The 17,928-nt window shown below is 41.3% G+C and overlaps 3 protein-coding genes across 9 annotated transcripts in view; all 3 read right to left on the bottom strand.

The window, feature by feature from the left end:
* The window catches only part of pde4ca (phosphodiesterase 4C, cAMP-specific a), a 33,678-nt gene extending 24,756 nt beyond the window's left edge, over positions 1 to 8,922 (bottom strand). For 2 of the 5 annotated variants that reach the window (XM_042084628.1, XM_042084649.1), the window contains exons 1-3: positions 8,875 to 8,922; positions 8,495 to 8,561; positions 7,492 to 7,718 (exon numbers count right to left, since the gene is read on the bottom strand). In XM_042084628.1, the coding sequence (XP_041940562.1) occupies positions 7,492 to 7,718; positions 8,495 to 8,539 (272 nt within the window). In that variant the 5' untranslated portion in view covers positions 8,540 to 8,561; positions 8,875 to 8,922. Of the gene's footprint in view, positions 1 to 1,015; positions 2,768 to 5,514; positions 6,382 to 7,491; positions 7,719 to 8,494; positions 8,562 to 8,874 lie in introns of those variants that run through there. The other 3 variants (XM_042084639.1, XM_042084658.1, XM_042084687.1) reach the window with 3 other exon arrangements.
* Positions 8,923 to 9,379: 457 nt separating this feature from the next.
* On the bottom strand, positions 9,380 to 12,654 carry mpv17l2 (MPV17 mitochondrial inner membrane protein like 2). Of its 3 annotated transcripts, none has more exons than XM_042084721.1 (6): positions 12,550 to 12,654; positions 11,985 to 12,270; positions 11,615 to 11,776; positions 11,352 to 11,428; positions 11,128 to 11,254; positions 9,380 to 9,973 (listed from the first exon to the last, which is right to left on the bottom strand). In XM_042084721.1, the coding sequence occupies exons 2-6, from the start codon at positions 12,175 to 12,177 to the stop codon at positions 9,870 to 9,872; spliced, it is 663 nt and encodes a 220-aa protein (XP_041940655.1). In that variant the 5' UTR covers positions 12,178 to 12,270; positions 12,550 to 12,654; the 3' UTR covers positions 9,380 to 9,869. The 3 variants fall into 3 exon arrangements, with proteins under 3 accessions (XP_041940655.1, XP_041940647.1, XP_041940664.1); XM_042084713.1 differs by having other exon boundaries at positions 12,488 to 12,620; XM_042084730.1 differs by lacking the exon at positions 12,550 to 12,654 and adding an exon at positions 12,394 to 12,476.
* An 897-nt stretch (positions 12,655 to 13,551) lies between these two features.
* On the bottom strand, positions 13,552 to 17,802 carry ifi30 (IFI30 lysosomal thiol reductase). The gene is made up of 7 exons (XM_042108594.1): positions 17,579 to 17,802; positions 17,036 to 17,215; positions 16,866 to 16,931; positions 16,684 to 16,776; positions 14,187 to 14,339; positions 14,029 to 14,097; positions 13,552 to 13,926 (listed from the first exon to the last, which is right to left on the bottom strand). The coding sequence occupies exons 1-7, from the start codon at positions 17,699 to 17,701 to the stop codon at positions 13,861 to 13,863; spliced, it is 750 nt and encodes a 249-aa protein (XP_041964528.1). The 5' UTR covers positions 17,702 to 17,802; the 3' UTR covers positions 13,552 to 13,860.
* Positions 17,803 to 17,928: the final 126 nt, after the last annotated feature.

The following is a 17,928-nucleotide window of genomic DNA, read 5'->3' as shown; positions in this document are numbered from 1 at the left end:
AAGGGCCATATCCAACTCTGTCAGTCCACAAACTAGGGCCATTTAAAATGTAATATATCAGGCAAGAGCGGTGTTCCTCTATCTATCTTTGGTCATTTTGTAGCTCAATCTCCAAACAGGATCATGGCATGTCTGACCATCGGGATTCTGCCTGGCTCTTTCCCAACATCCCTACGGGGGGACGTGTAGCAGTGGGCACGGACTGTGCCATCGATTTGTCAGCTCTGAAGGCCTCGGGCCGTCCCGGGCTCGGCACAGGCGACCATATGAAATACACAACACCAAGACCAAATAGAGCTTAAATGTCAGCATACCACACACCATCTGTTCTCTTTGCATTCAGACAGGATGAAATTCTAGGGAAAGAGAAATCCTACACACACTCAGCCTCAACTGTGGTTTGGTCACATGGTGCTTCATTTCTAAACTGGGGAAAAGGCAGCATTTGTACAAACCAGCTGCATCAAGTTAGTCTGATAGAACAAGTTACCGGGTACAAGCTCTATGCATAAAAGACACCAAAACTCAGATTGTACCGCATTCAAATGAAGTAAAAAAGGGCATAACTAGTTTGTCATTACATTCTGAAGAAATACACATTCTGATGAACAAGCAACAAAATAAAAACATAAAAGTTAATTCACCTTTTAAAAAGCTAACATTTGAGCCTTGAAACTCAACTGCATGTTTTCTAGGGCTTTTGAAAATGTTCAGCTTGACTACACTAAGTTTACATCCACTTACAGTTACATAACTCGCTTGCATTATAAAGGTATACAGCAACCATCAATAAGCAGTTCCGGCTATGACAGCGCAAGGCAATTACATCTAAATATACAAACTACATTCAATGAGGACACAACAGCTGCAATTAAATAAAATCAAATCCACTGTAGCTAAAGCGTGACTATATGGTGATGGAGTAGAAATGACATCATATCATTTGCCAAGTTGGAAATCTATGCTGGCAAGATGATAGCATTTTATATTAGATATAACAATATATAGTACATACCCAATGCATGAGTGCCTTCTCGTTGAGTAATTCATCTGCATAGCCTTCCGCGGGAAGCGTGAGTCTTTATTCATTGTGAAATTACTTTATATGGGCAACGAAATTTACTGAGGAAAACTAGAGATTCAGTTCACTCCCAGAAAAGATGGAATTATTGAAATGGAAATTGAGTCCATAGATTTCTCGAAACGGCCACAAATCCACATTCTGTTGGGTAGATGAGTCAAGTTCTGCCAGAATCTGTAGCTTCCATCGGCTGTAGAAACAACTGCACAGCCACCTCCTCTTTGACAACTTTCACTAAACAAAACCGCAAGAAATCTCTGCCACACAGAGGAGCCTGAGTTACTATGAGCACAGCATTAGACAGTCCATGGCATCTACAAGTGTTCAGGGTGATTCTTTTTTCACAGAACCTTCATAATACAACATGCGGTATGTTATATTCAGATAATGTATGTAATCACCACCTGGCGAGCCTCAGTCATCTGTCTGATTACATCAACTGAACAAACCTAATTTCTCCCTCAGGGAACTGAGGCCAAAGTAATGTTGAAATCAGAGCTAATATCAGTCGGCCAAGCAGATCTGTTGCAAATGTTCAGCTTGTTTTGCTTGGCTGCAGACCAATGAGCTGGCAAGATAATCCTATAATATGAGTTAAACACATTCCTAAATAGGAAATGCCAATCAAGAAACTCTTAAATAATGTTGAGAAGGATAACAATGGAATCCTGTCCAAATAGGGTTCCAAATTCTCCTAAAAATATTGTTTCACAGCTTAGAGCAGAAAACACACTCTCTCCGTGGAACAAAAAATAAGATATCCAAGAACATTGGCAGTGAGGGAAGGCTCTTATAATCCCATCAGGTGCTCCCTGAAGTGTGCAGCCCCATCAGCCTTCCATATTTGACTTGTCTCTCTCTGAATCCTGAATGCTGGAACCACAAATAATATCTTGAAAAAGAGAGGGGGGGGGTGAAAGAACGAGAGAGAAAGACAAAGAGAGAGAGAAGTAGAAGTGTGAGGCAGCGTCAGAGACCAAGCAGCCAGATTCAGAGGGAGGCAGGCAGAGTGAGACGGGCGTCTGGAGGAGGGACAGAGAGGCTCTGGTGCTTAGGACCACGCGAGGCGTCAGAGGAGTCCCCCGTTGTGGCACTGCCCTCCTTGGTGCGTCCACGGCCCTGTGCGCCTGTCCGATTCCCCTTCTGCCCACACCAACAAAGTTCCACACATGGAACTGACCTGCTTCTAAGCGAGGCAACCACTTGAAACTGCCTCGGGCACAATCCAATAGTTAAGGGGGGGCTGCATTGGAATGCGGCTTATAGGGTATTTACCAACATGGACAGTGGCTTTGGGTTGCCATTCCATGTAGATTGATGGAAAGTCTGAGCTTTGTGAATGGCCTGAGCCTTGTCACCAGTGGGCCACCGCAGGTTTGGTGAAGAGGGGAAGGAGTTCTGAACAAGCCAGGACTGATTCTTCAAAAGGTTAAGATAGCGCATCTGCCTGTCAGCTGCTTCAACAATGAAGACTACGTAAAACGAGGAAGACAAAGGGAGATTTCAGAGGCAGCTCTGAGCCGGTCAGAGTTGACATGTGTCTTTGGGCAGCTCCATGCCCTACTCTGACGCAAAGCCTCTTCATCACCTGACCTGGGTGATGTGTCAACAACATGGGAAGCATCAGCCCCTAGTGGATGAAAAGGCAATGGCACGTGGCTTCTGTTCTTCGCTTTATCAGCAAATAACCTGCAATCTACAAACCACAGACGTAAGTAAAAGATTTTTAGCACCAAATTAATTGATTCCAATATTGTTACTGTTAATGGCTAGGAAAGTAAAAACAGAAAACTGTCTTGTCTGTTTGCTCAAAACATCTAAACTACTTGTCTAGGGTGATACTTCAAACCATCAAATTTAGACAGCTCACTGCTGTTATTTAGTAAGTGCTTCAGATTTGGCATCCGTTAAGGCAAATCAGTCGTAAACGTTCTCATGCCTGTAAAGTCTCTTACAAAGCTCAAGGTTGTGAGTGCTAGAAAATCACTAAAAACTATTTAGAATAGGCCCTGCTAATGTATTTACTGGTATCATGTGCGGATGTATTTAAGAATTTACCCCTTTATGTACTTAACCCGACACCAGGACATGATATGCCAAGCATGCAGTAGAGCAGCTTTCTTACATCGTTCTTAGTGATAAGTGATCTTATCTGTTCTGCCACTCACATGTATTGCTCACTCACGTGCATTAGAATTCAGTTGAAGTGAACTGTAGCTTTACTTCATTACTGTAACATATTAGGGCCTGATTGTGTACATATAACTCATATATGAGTCTAATAAAAGACGAGAGATCATTTGTATTAAAAATATGAAGTGAACTGTAGCTTTACTTCATTACTGTAACATATTAGGGCCTGATTGTGTACATATAACTCATATATGAGTCTAATAAAAGACGAGAGATCATTCGTATTAAAAATATGAGGAATGCAGAAAAGCACAACACCCAAGTCCAGTATCCGGCAGTCTGATGTGTGTTTACAGCAACATGCAGTAGTTTGTTATGGGTCAGGCAGCCGGTGAACTCACACGGCTCTGGAGCTCTGGCTGCTGGAAGCACTCGTGTTGGAGCGGATGACTCCAACCCTGGATGTAAACATTCTCTAGAGGCACCGGGCCACATGACAAAGAGTACAACCCCGGAGAACTGTGGGGCCAGAGCGCAAGCCAGGGAGCCTAGCAACACCAGTCGCTCCCTTTCAACTCGACACCTTTGGCTAACAATATAGATCTACTGTAATGCTAACAGTTACAACTCATTCCAGAGGCTCAGTGTCCTCATAAGACACTTCAGAAGTACACTTTAAAACCAAAGAACATTCCACTGATTAGCCTCTATGAGCTTGAGAAATTCTAAAAATCGGTCTGAGATCCTTTACACATAAGATTTACATTTGCAAAAAATCTATCTGTTCTTTCTCAAACACACAACAACTCTATTAATCTATCTTGACACAAGAAATAGAGACTTCGTCTGTCCTGATTCACCCAACTGGAAGGGACATTTCCTGACAGATGTACCGTTAGTTTAATTCCTTTACTTTTTACCTCCATCCTGCCATTTCTCATCTTAACGGCAGGTTTTGTCTCCTTTGTTTAAAACCACATAGACTCTTTCCAAAAAGAAACCATGTTAACGCTTCTGTCAATCCAAGCAGGAGCTTCACAGACATCAATATTTACAGAATGGGAGACAATAGGGGACTCTGAATCTCTATATTGTCAGGTCTGAAAAAAACAACTTGCAAGTTTACAAAGTTGCTAGCATAACAATTCTGCTACATTATCACAGCAACACATACAGCAGTCTAAATATGGATTTATATTTATAGACTAATAAATGTACCTGCTTTTAAAACTAGGTATGCAGAGCCCTTCAACGCTTTCATTTTCATGTTTAAGGCAGTGTCAAGCTTCAAACACAGCTTGGCCCTGGATTTAATTTATATGTACCATAAGATTATATGTACAATTCACAACTCTGTTGCCACATCCTCAGTTTATTGCAACACACTACCTGTAGTCTTTTTCTGAAGGGAAAGCACATGTGTACAGAAACACATTGTATTCCTGTGAAGGGCAAGCAAGAACAGACAGACAGCTTATCAGGATGAGGTGCTATATGAGTTATCATCTTAGTGCTATAAACCACGGACCAAGTGAGGGACTGGCAGGGAGAAACTGAGAATCTTTATCTAACTCTATGTTTGGCAGCTGTTTCCTTCAAACATATTGCTCTTGTTTATCACACCTGACAAGTAAGGCCAGCCAAATGATATTTAACGGCATGCAAATACTGCAAGTCACCTGAAACATGCAGACAATAATGAGACTGAGGCTTCATCTTTTTACATTTTTGTTTTTCTGAAGGTTAATCAAGTTGTGTGGATATCAGGTAACCATAGAATCCCTGCACATTAAAATGGTGCTTTATATGTGTACAGTTGTTTGCCTTGAGATACAAAAACACCTAATCTTGAGCAGTTATGACAAGCTCAAACAGGATTGCTGTGTAAAAAGCAACAGGCAAAGCAAGAGGTTCAATATAATACAAACAAGCCACAGTGACAATGAAGACCTCAGGCCAACAAACCTCACAGATCATCCTCCCAAAGAACAAAGGGGTTATTCATGATTTAGCACAGATCATCTCTTCAAATGCAATTGTAAGCTACACCAACCACTAGACTCAAACTTAGAATCACCTTTCAGTCGGGTGGGCATCTTCAGCTTTGAAATCTGCCTTGTGATGTTCTATTGCGTAAGTGGCGAAGAGAACAAGATTCTTATGGCTGGAGGAGCTCAGCAAACAGATAAACAACGCCACTGTCTAGACTCGACTGGCTCCCTGCTTGTCTTGAGGTGAAAGTTACAGGGACTCTGGCCTTCACCAAAGCGCAGACACCATGGAGGTCTGTGAATAACTACCTGGGTGTGTGAGCCAAGGTGAAGCGCCTCAGCTGGGTGATGCTCCGGTTCATCATCAGCCGCCTGAAGAGCAGAGGGGAGTTGCGCGGGGAGTTGCGCGGGGAGTTTCGGGGGGAGTCGCGAGGCGACATCCTGGGGGAGCCGGTGGGAGAACTCCCCTTCGATCTGGCCTTCGGCTTGGGCAGTGCGGCTCGGCTGACCGCGCGCTCCTCCTCCGAGCTCTCCGAGAACAGCTCGCTCATGGCCCCCACCGCGTGCGTGTGTCCGCCCGTCAGCCCGTCCGCCCGTCCGCCCGTCGCCCGTCTCTCGTCAGACCTCTGACACCAGCGACCTGTCCTCAGATGGGCCCGTCGACAACTGGAAACCGGCTGCTTTGTCTTCGTCACACTGACACGGGCTGTGGGAGAGTGTGCTCCTTAGGTCCACTTACGTAACTGTGTTTATCAGAAACGCAGAGCCTTAAACATGTCCAGTCCTTCACTGCTTTGATTACACACACAACTTTGGTCCACAGTTAATGGACCAGGCCATCAGTGGAGTGGAATCCCTCCCTCTGTGAACCGGCTTTGTTTACATAACTTTAAGGCCCTTCCCTCTCACCGCCTAAATATGGCAGGCCCATTTACAGCACTCAAGTACCATGGCACAACCACGCAGCCATCCACTCAAAGCTTTGCTTGCTAATTACTTCCTTTTTAAGTCCCCTGACATGTAAATATTGAACAATAGCCCTCAACAAAGGCTCAGAAGAGAGCACAGCAGAATGATTGTGCCCAAAATTTGCTCCAAGAAATCTGTTTGCTTTTCACATACTCACAAGCCTACCAGTCACATGAACAGGCCTCACTATAAAAAGAAAAGAAAGATAACGTTAGAAAGCACACAGGCACTGTCACGATGGTTCTCTATCACCGAATACAAGCATTCCCCTGTGGGCTTTGTTTTTCTGCAAGGGAAAAAAGTGCTTTTTTCCCCCAATCTTACGACTCCCAGCTGAGTTGAGTCCTGTACAAAATAATCTCCACCCCTGACATCTGACTTGAAGCAGACCTACAGTATGACATACTGGTGGAGAACATCAGACAGCTGTGAGGTGATTACTCAACACTTCACAAAATGTAAATCCCCGCGAATGGAAACATTTTAGTGTTCAGATATTTTGGTGAAGGTACTGTTCTCAACAACCATATTTTGTTGACAGAGTGATAGAAAGATCTGCCTGGGTTCCCTTTCCTTTCGCCAGATCTAGGGACAGTTGTGTGGTAATAACACTTTTCTCCAGGATTCAGGAATGTTTACAACTTCCCCAATATGTGAGGCACAGCCCTCCTGTCCCTATGTGCTGTTGTGGGGACAGGGTCACATGGCTCCCCCTGCTGTTCTTTAATTGCGTCATCCTTCTGACCTTTAACTTGTTGTGCTTTGCATCTTGCATGTCCTTGGCATGTCACAGAACTTATAAGGGATACGTGCCTTACGTGCACCACAAACATGTTATGTATTTGGAGTTAGATCTTAAATGTTTACGCTACTTTCACTTTTTCAAAAAAAGCAATCCTCTTTTACAATTCAGGCGACAAATCGCAAGACTGTCTGGACATGATGCATGAAAGTAAGGATCTTTGGAACAATTAGTGAATCATTTTCAAAAACAACTATTACATGTCAGCTACATCACGGTTATCTCCAAATTTACCCAGCAAATACTTTTCACTGAGGTTAAAATAAAACAAATATGAGGGACTGATTTTTATGAATCACAGAGACAAGACTCATGTCTTACTCTCCAGACAGAAAAGGTGTAACTTAGATAAAGGTCTCCATCCCACCAAAGCTCCGTATGAGCGCCGGATGCATCCACTCTACTAAAAGACTTCATCATGAGTGTTCAAAGAAAGCAGTCTGAGTTTCCATTTACTGCCACAGTGGTGGATACAACAGTCTTCCTCTGAGGCAGGACAATGAGAAATGGCTTACCATGTGTTCTGAAGACAGTCTGAGCCGGTGTCCTGGTCCGCTACATCAATGTAGAACGTTGGCTTGCCGGACAGGGTCTCTAGTAGACTCCCCAGCCTGTTTTTGACACACTGGACAGTGGTCCGACATGACAGCCGTGGGAGCTGCAGGGGTCCGGAGAAGGTTCTCTTCACTGCACACTGCTGTGTGGGCTTGATGGGGCACCTCTCCTCGGACTCCCACTGCCTCTGGGTAACATAGGGCAATATTCCAACTCATGGAACGTCTCTTGGCCAATCAGAAACAAATAAATAGTTCCATAGAACCCAATTGTTGTATAAAGGTCACTAAATCACCTGCTCCATCACTGTGTTTGTATGTATGTTTACTGAACTGGTGAGTTGCACAAACGTTCATCTGAATCAAATGTCAACCAAAGTTATTCAAAAGAAACATAACTAATGTGGAGATGGAAGATATGATTTGTAAGAATGAGACAGCAAAATGGTTGCCTGCCACCTCTTCAACAAGCTTTAGCCACACAATGACATTGGACAATGTCTCTAGCTCTATTGCTACGGTTTTCTGATGATAGTGGTTATCTAAACCGTCAATCTGGTCATATTTCATTCCTAACATTGTTTGGTGGTAGAACACCACTAATCTGTGTGGTGGTTGTAATGGTTTCTTTGCATATGGGCAGCTGAAAACCCGACAGAAGTATAAGACTGACCCTTTCAATATCTCAAACCTAATGCTTCTTGAATACTTTCTCACAGATAAGGGCAAATCTATGCTTTCAAGTATAAATGTAATTTGCTTTTATTATACATTGAATTTTTTCTCATCCTTTTTGGTTGCAAGACAAAATCAGTTTTGGGACCAATATTGCAGGCAACTATGTTTATAATTATGTTTTCTTATTCTATTTTTGATATGATGGGGAATGTATAAAAAAACACATCAAGCTGATGTGTGGTTATTCTACAACTGGTCCATTAAAGCAAATTACACTGTACAGTACCTCTGCAACTCCAAAGAATTGTGACAGAGAGCTACTTTGCTTCATCGTCTAGGACTCAGGTGGAATCCTGTAGAAAATGAACATTCACATTAATGACATGAACATGTGACTGAATAACCGTGACAGGACACGGATCATTTACATACCTGACAGTCATCACCACAGTAAATCCAACTCCAGTAACTGTATTAACAACTATCTTAATGTGTCTATTTTGGTAACATATGTACAAAGCAAACTGTGTACTTGTTATGAATTTGACAATGACTATTTATAATACAATGAGTTATACCTATTTTGTTACCAAAAAAGTAATACATAGATGGTAAAAAAGCAATACATTACCAACACAGTTTAACCTTTTCTGTATAAGTCCTTACCTCTTTAAAAGATTCCTCCTTAGGTCAGAAAAAATAGACAAATTAAATCCTGTAAGAATTTAATGAAAGACCCACACATTTGGTCAGTACAACTCAAAGAAAGTGTTTTTACCAAAATAACCTCTGACCATTTACTGCATATGAATTAACTGTGTACCTCTAAATACTGAGAGCAACAGTATCATCTTGATACAGCTCACCTAACAGGCTCAACTGCGGTTCACACATCAACAGTGACTTGCGTCTGTAGTATCTTTAAATACTGAGAGGAACTCTGCCATCTTCATACAGCTCACCTAACAGGCTTGACAAGCGTGCATCTGTCACAATTTGCTTACATCTACAGACAAAGTTCAGAGCAATGCAAGAACAAGCATTAAAAACACTTTTAGTTCATATTATTTCACGTTTTATCATGCTGAAAAATAACGCCAAACCAAAGGGCAGCATGAATGCATTTTCACAAAATATCTAATATGCTCGAAGAAGAAATTCACAACTTGGCAAAAGTCATTGAGTACTTCATTGGTAATAAGGCAATCAAAGGGTATCAAGCAAATGGTTTACACAAGATAATACAATTCATTATTAACATTGCAGTAGGTGTGGTCATAGACAAGAGTAAGCTGGAGTTATTACAGTAAAATAATTTCTTGGATCTCTTTGAAAAATACCTTCTAAACCACACAGTTACCCATCATAACATTAATAAATTATAAAGTACAAAATTACTCATAAATAATAAACCAAAACCAGTACATATAAAATATATTTTAAAATGAATGAGAATAGTCTGTTCTGAGTCTGTTCAAGAGGAGATACTAGGAGTGCCAGAAATACAATCTCTCTCACACACTCTCTCTCACACACACACTCTCTCTCTTACACACACACACACACACACACAAACATACCTCCTTCACAGTGATAACAAACTACTGACAAGGAAATGTTTGCAGAATTTCATAACAGATAAGCAATAGTACTAAAGCTTGCTAAAGCTCTTCAGCTAATGGATTTACAGGAGTCAAAGGTCCATCATCCGCTGTCTTCTCTTCTTGTTCCTCACTTGTATCCATAACTGCTTGGACAGATTCTCCTGAAAAAAAACATAACAGAAATGTGTTTGTCAACACTGCACAATAGTTCAGGTCAATCTATTTCACATCTACATTTAAGGCTCTACCGTACTTTTGTGCTCTAAATGTGATTTGTGCAAGCTGTGAACCCTAGGCATCCTTCATTTTTGAATGCCTGTAACTAGCCTAACTTTATTAAACACAGCAAACACACAGATATGCACTGGGCACGGATACATATAGACTAACTGGTGGAATTACATAGACATTTCTAAACTATTAGCTACAGTAGTTATTTAAAAGACACTACAGTACATCTTGTACTTTCACATAGCTTTCCAACTACTCCACATGAAACAAATAATACAGAGTAGCCTATTGCCGCCTATTACACAGACAAAAACATTTTATGGATGCCATGGAATGCTGGGTGATGATTCTTGCCATATTTAGGGGCAGAGTTAGAATGAAGCAATGTGGAGATGCATGTATTTGACTATAAGTGCAGAGCACACTAGGCTGACAACACAGTGAAGTTCTTTCAGTGTTGTTTGCTTCACCTGGAGTGGGGTTCTGCTGATGTGCAGTCCCAGCGTTCTCAATGCGCTCAAGTTGTGCAATTTCACAATTTACATGGGTCATCAATATTTCAGCTAGACTCTTACACTGACAGCACTACCATCTTGCATCATTAATAATCTTTATGATTGTCTGACTGACTGATAGCTTCAACATTTCTGATGACAAACTGAATTCAGTAAACAGACTCAACAACAAATCAGGTCTGGCATTGTGACTCTGGTTCTATTGGACTTTTTTGTCAAGTAAGTGCATCAGCCACTGTTATGATTAGTGTTGCAATAAGGGCATATAAGTAAGTATAAATACATACTCTGCATTTATCCCAATCCGTGAATTAGTGAAACACACTCAGCACACAGTGAACACACAGTGAGGTGAAGCACACACTAATCCCGGCGCAGTGAGCTGCCTGCAACAACAGTGGCGCTCGGGGAGCAGTGAGGGGTTAGGTGCCTTGCTCAAGGGCACTTCAGCCGTTCCTACTGGTCGGGGTTTGAACCGGCAACCTAGCGCTAACCAGTAGGCCACAGCTGCCCTAATGTGAGAGAGACAATGGCCTACTGCTGGTTACTGTGATGGTGAATGAACTTACTATGTTTCAGGTAAGAGAGGTAGGTGTCCCATCCCAGAGTGATAATGTTCACGTAGATTACACGGAACTTTGCAGGCAGGAAGTAGAAATTAATCATCTGAGCAGCTGGCCAAACACACCAATCAGCCTTTAAAGCAAAAAAGATACACAGACATTAACTAAAATACTTCATGCCATGCATATTACATTTATTACAACATGTATTACATTTATTTGTCACTAGCCTTGTAGAACTCCCAGAACTTCCCCTTGAATTCTTCAAATCCCTCTATCAAAGTATGACCCTCCATCACACCCATACCTGAAAATAAAGATTAGCAAAAGGACAGTTCACAAACACTTAATTGTATATTGCTATTTGGCTAACAGTCTGTTCACTTATTGGTAGTTTATTGCATACAATTTAACCTAACACCTTCCTCATTTGTTTGACAGGGAAAAACTACATCAGCTTGCCCTTGTGTGTGCATTACAAATATATTCTTACCAACAAAATACCATAAACCCATAGTAGGAGATGCCACCAGCTGGTCGATCAGAACTTTCTTGCTTACAGTGGGCAACGCGTTTCCCACGAAGACCTTGTCTAACCACCCGTACCAAAAATGCATGAAGGGACCCATTGAGCATCCCACAGCAAACATACAACCTGTGGGGGGCGTATTTCAACACATCATAACATTCTTAACATGGTCTATTGAAGTCACATCAGACACAAAGAGTAGGAACACCTCAGAGTTAACTGATATTTAGCAGACATGCTGGCATTTTTATGCCATTCCCCAGATCGTGCTTACGGTACTTCAAATGTCATAGGGGCTAATGACAATCAATTGTGTGTTTCCGCCGGTTACCACCTGTCCGAGTCCAGTTGTTGCGAGGTCTGTCTGGATTCCCCCTTCTTTCTCTTGATTGTTGAAGTAAGTCCCCAGCAGCAAGCATAGCCCCACAACTCACTGTGTTAGTGACTATAAGATATCTGCCTTTGAAAAGAGGTTTCCAATACCCGGCTATCCGGATAAGGAATTGCCTGCTGGACTGAGAGATCATAGTAGTAGCAGCTAATTTAGTGATGACTTAGCTTCTCCTCAAACGATGTTGGCTAATGTGCAGAGTGCAGCATGTGAAGTAGTGAAGTAGAGTCTGTAGAAAACAGATTGAAATTAAGTTAAATATCAGCATTATCTGTCTGTCCAGGCTAACATTAACACATTCACGTTACCTAACGTTGACTAGCTTAAGTAAAATTATATTTGTTTAACGTACACCAAGCACAGCCTTAGAAATGTAAGACCGGGTTCACAATGGCAGTTTCTCATAATAGCCTTCCGGTAGTTTTTTTTCTTTCTTTTCAACTTACCCATACCAGAGCCCTCTGCCCATACCATGTAATCCAACATTATGAATATGAACTATCCATACCCTGTCATTTAAGCCACCAATGCTGTCATATGTCCTTGCAACCTGCTTGCAACCCACACGTAGTGACGAAACGTTAGCTATGCGTTTACAACGTCAGTAATGCTGTAAATTGCGCAGAAAAAGTTGAGTCGGCGTATCCTCGCAGAAATAAAATTATTAGATGAACAACTTACAAAATAGTCCTATGCGAAGTTCGTTAATATCCTCTGCTAAACTGCAGGTAGGCCCTGTCCCTGCTTTTAAACCATGACCTGACAACGAAGAACCATACAAAATATCTTACACATGAAATCAAAGGTCATTTTACCATGATCTACAAGCAGTGTTTTTTTTTTCGGTCTGGCCTGCACTTTCAATCTCCTTCAAAAGACCAATTCGGAGAGTAGCCTACTGCAGATTCTATAAATGTGAGTTCCTGTGTAAATGTTGGATTCCACAGAGACAGAGAGAGCACAGAATAACTTTAAAATATGCTGGAAAAGGAATATTCTGGGGGTACTTCCAGACAGTGCAAACTGTAAGTTTCAGTTCTGAAAAGTGACGAGATCATCTGCGGTAATCTTTCACTTCTCTGAATTTCATTGACTGCACATCACCAGCACCTGGAAATCAGATGGCTGTGCATGTCCTGTTTCAGTTCTATTAATTCATTAATCTGGCACTGCAATTGATCTGACTGTGGCCTTTAGCTCATGTCGATAACAATACAGAAACAGCACTCCAACTTACTTGTTTCGAGAAGCGGACATATTTTGTTCCTGAATCCTACTGCAGGGGCAACCCCACCACATCATGTTGGTTATCCCTATCTACAACATGTCTGGACCTGACTAGGGTACATTTCTGATGCAGCAACTAAAAAGGGACGGGGAAATGTAAAAGCTAAAAGCACAGGCCTATTCTGTAATGGAATTTCCCATAGACTGTATGTTCTATATATACAGTCTATGGAATTTCCAATCAACAATGAGTCAACATGAATGCAGATGCACACCATTTCAATTACTTTTCATTTAAAGTATTTATTGTTTTTGACAGTGTTACAAATAACACAAACATTGTCAGCATCAAAAATTGTTCATGTGTAATTACTAGTGTTTCCAACACTGATGGTTGTAACTGTAGCAATCATTTTTTTTTTTTTAAAGTGTCTCATGTCCCTTTAATAAAATGAATTTAGCCACATCATCATTTAAAACATCGTTTAACAGAACTAGAATATATTTCAATATTCAGAATGTCTGACATGATGAGGCATTTGAAAAGTGTGTATGTGTGTGATACAGTACTTCACAATCAAGGTATCACTGACTAGTTGAAACAGTAACTTCTGCTTTTGTTCTGTACTGCAGGGGCACAGGCCGGTGGTTTCTTACCCTAAAGACACAAGGGAAAACATGAAGAGTGAATCATGGCTGCTGAGGTTTTGGTTTGTGTCAGCAAATCTTAGAGCATCTTGAACCACAGACTGTCACTGACCTTAAACAAGCCGCAAACCAGATTGAAAAGGGAACCCATTGCTTTGTCCTGAAGGTCTTCAGTGTGCTCCTGGACAAGCAGATAAGCATATTAGAAATGAACAATCAAACTATGGTTCAGACCAGGATTGCATGACTAGAGCTTCATTTCATGCTTACTCCATTGATGGTGATCCAGGGCACATATTCATGAGGTGGCTTCAGTGCCCCAGTCTTGACTGCATTCTCATGCATCAGCTTGGTCCCTTGGTCTCCCTTCACACAGGTCATGATGGACTCCCAATTTGATGTAGGTGAGTAGAGTCCAAGACACTGGCATACAGGAAGGAGGGGGTCAGGCAGCCAGGAACAGCAAGATTACAGAGGATTGCTTTGCTATACTCATTTACTGTGTACTATGCTGGTCTTGTCTTACGGGTCATTCTGGATCAAATCAAAAAGAATCCAGGAAAATGGCTGCCGCACCATCTTAGAAGTTTGTCTACACAATGTTTAGGCCTCAAAACTAACATATGTGAAATATTTTGGTTCAATTCCAATTGACCATTAATATCTTAAAAAGCAGTATTCCTCCAGTAGTCTAACAAAACCTTGTAGGAAGGCAGGCATACATGTCAGTATGACTTGACCATTAAAAGTTTGTACTGTAAGCCCATTGATTTTATTGAAGGTCCTAGATTCAGAACAAAGTGTAATAATAATAATGAAGGGTGATATTAAGGGTATTGAGGGGTTGATATGTGGCAACAAATACAATACTTAATGTTACGTTCTGAGAATATTTTAGGTCTCCACAACATATGAACATGAAGATATTAAAGGGGTGGTTCAGGATTTTGGACATAGGACCTCATTTCCAAGTAAGCAAGTGTGATATTTATCAGTGGAGACCGTTTTCAACACGTTTCATCCAGTCCTTCTAATTGCAGAGTTCGCAGGTGCTAGGCTAGCGCAAGTCAACGGTATGTGCTAGCCTGCCACTAAAAACAGTCTTACCCACTCCAAAGTACACCCAAGGCAAATAAATTATAACGCCAGACTATCGATGTAAATGTCTGTATTGATAGTTTTATTTCTAACATTATTCTATCCTTGCATTTCAACGATCGCATTACATTTTGAGGGACTAGTGTCTTAGCAGCGGCGGAATTATACTTGCTCCAGTTAGTAGTACTGCGCCAAAAAGTAAACAGTAAAGCGCACTCCAATGGGGATACCTAGTAGTAGCCTTGGTAATATCAGTCCGCCGCTGAGATGCAAAATGACTACTACCAACTTCAGGGAACAAAGTATAACTATTGCAATGCGATGCGAGGGTAGTTGTATTTCTTACACTATTCTATCAACACAGACATTTACATCGATTGTCTGGAATTTGGCTCAAGTGTCCTTTGGAGTAGGTAAGACTGTTTTTAGTGGCAACATACCGTTGACTTGCGCTAGCCTAGCACCTGCGAATTCTGCAATTAGAACGACTGGATGAAACGTGTTGAAAACGGTCTCCACTGATAAATATCACACTTGCTTACTTGGAAATGAGGTCCTATGTCCAAAATCCTGAACCACCCCTTTAAGGATACAAAAAAACTTTTCATTTTCGTGGAACCAAAATGGTATGTGGGGTAACTAGGACGAATATGAAATCTATGTGAGAATATATTTACATGTGACAAGTTAGTGTCCAATGTCCCAATGTTGTACATTCACAAATAAACATAGTTAGTTACATTGTTATACAGTGCTGGCCAAAAGTATTGGCACCCATGCTAAAGTTGACTGAAAAGAGGAATATAAAATCATCTTTTGGAAATTGATCTTAATGCCTTAAGTGAAAAATGAGGAAATATCTAACCTTTAAGGACACCAATTTTCTTAGTGAATGAATAATGTATCATAAATAAATAAATACAAGGGTCATAAGTATTGGCACCCCTATGTTAAATTCCCATAGAGACAGGCAGGCCAGTTATTTCATGGATCCAGAATACTGTGCATCCTGATAAAGTTACCTTGGCCTTTGGAATTAAAATAGCCCCACATCATCACATACCCTTCACCATACCTAGAGATTGGCATGGGTGTTATTTCAGTTAGCCTATTAGCTGGTTTGATTTGCATTGAGCTACACCTTATTTCCTCATTTTTCACTTAAGGCATTAAGATCAATTTCCAAAAGATGATTTTATATTCCTCTTTTCAGTCAACTTTAGCATGGGTGCCAAAGAGAGGCAGCTGTGGCCCACTGGTTAGCACTCTGGACTTGTAACCGGAGGGTTGCTGGTTCGAGCCCCGACCAGTGGGCCACAGCTGAAGTGCCCTTGAGCAAGGCACCTAATCCCTCACTGCTCCCCCGAGCGCCGCTGTGGTTGCAGGCAGCTCACTGCGCCGGGATTAGTGTGTGCTTCACCTCACTGTGTGCTGTGTTTCACTAATTCATGGATTGGGTTAAATGCAGAGACCAAATTTCCCTCACGGGATCAAAAGAGTATATATACTTATACTTATAATACTTTTGGCCAGCACTGTACCTATGCATATTATTTACCTATATGGTACAACATTGGCACCATTAAATATCCATACAATGAGTGACATCCACATATATTTTCATGTTCCTGACTAGCTATACAATTTTAGTCCTTTGTCCTCCACTTACGGTCTCGGCAGATTTAACCACATTTGCAGAGGATTCCATGCAGAAGAGGGTAAAAAAAGCTGTTCCAAAGTCAGTTGAATTCAGTATGCATGTCTAGGATCAAGACAAAAAAAAATGCAAGCAATCAAATCATGGGAATTCTGCCAATTCAGCCATGGGAGCCAATCAATGAACAGTATTACCTCAATCATGTTGCCCAGGCATTCCTCCTCCCCATGTTGGCAAGTGAAGTGTCCAGCAGTAGACTCCTGATATTTTTGAGGGAGCAAACATGAAAAAAAAAACATGACAACAAAGTCCAGACCTTTCAATTTCCTAAAAAGCATGCTAAGCACATTCGTTTTTACAACACCTGTGCGTTTCCAAATGGGATGAGCTGAACGTCCATGATGTCACGTAGCATGACCCATGTGGGAAACAGCTGCAAAGCGAAGAATTGTCTGCAACCAGGGCACAGAGATTCATAGTAGAGAGCCACTTCCACTTTAGAGTCAGCCTTCGTGTTATTGAACTCCGGACATTGCCGAAGGACCTAGAATATAAAAATCAAATCAGCTGTGCATAAAATGTTGAAAATGCACTTTTAAAAATGAATTCCAGTTTGATCAATCCTTGAGGTTATGCTTAACTGTCTGATCAGACTTTATGCACGATAGAACAGCCCGATATTTCCTGTCACCACCATATCATGGTGACATGATGACTTAATTTATCGATTTTTTTATCGATCTTTTAAGCCTAATGCGGACGTGCATTACTTAATTCAGGGTCAGGGAAACATGAGAATACACGTACAAATGCTAGTGTAGCCTAGCCTATATACCAGAGAATTTCTAAAGAGTAATGTTAGAAAAGTGTTACAACATTAGGCGACTGCAGGTAAAGACTTACTTACCCCACATTCAGTCGCAATTTCCAATGAAGAGCACCAAACGGATGGCGGATACTTGCAGGATAGACTGAAACTAGCTACTACAGCAATACAGGCTGTGAAAATCAAAAGCGCAACCCCTCTCATGATTAACTGAAAGACTTACAGTGTAGTAATGGTACAAACCTGTAAACCGACCTGTAAGAAAGCCAGCTCGCTACCTTCCTTTAAACTCAGAGCCAACTTCTTCAGAAAGATTTGTTTTGTCGTCCTATTATATGATTGGATGAGAAACCACGTGACTAGTGCATCGTCATTAAAATCCGGCAAAATAGTACTCCCAAAGAGTCAAAGATCATTATAATACGGTAAGT

Source organism: Alosa sapidissima, chromosome 1 (assembly GCF_018492685.1).
Source record: "Alosa sapidissima isolate fAloSap1 chromosome 1, fAloSap1.pri, whole genome shotgun sequence".
Taxonomy (NCBI): Eukaryota; Metazoa; Chordata; class Actinopteri; order Clupeiformes; family Clupeidae; genus Alosa; species Alosa sapidissima.
Note: the sequence above shows the minus strand (reverse complement) of the source record. Positions and strands in the feature narration are given on the sequence as shown.

Bases quoted from the DNA above. Each gene is read 5' to 3' on its own strand.
- mpv17l2 (XM_042084721.1), bottom strand. From the start codon at position 12,177: ATGATCTCTCAGTCCAGCAGGCAATTCCTTATCCGGATAGCCGGGTAT. The intron at 11,255-11,351 runs GCTAGTGACAAA...TTTGCTTTAAAG, and splicing joins AGTTCTGGGAGTTCTACAAG to GCTGATTGGTGTGTTTGGCC. The intron at 9,974-11,127 runs GTAAGTTCATTC...GTTTTTTTTCAG, and splicing joins CCTCTCTTACCTGAAACATA to GAGAATCTGTCCAAGCAGTT.
- ifi30 (XM_042108594.1), bottom strand. From the start codon at position 17,701: ATGAGAGGGGTTGCGCTTTTGATTTTCACAGCCTGTATTGCTGTAGTA. The intron at 14,340-16,683 runs GTAAGTGGAGGA...CCTGTATGCCAG, and splicing joins TGGTTAAATCTGCCGAGACC to TGTCTTGGACTCTACTCACC. The intron at 14,098-14,186 runs GTAAGCATGAAA...CTGCTTGTCCAG, and splicing joins CCTGGATCACCATCAATGGA to GAGCACACTGAAGACCTTCA.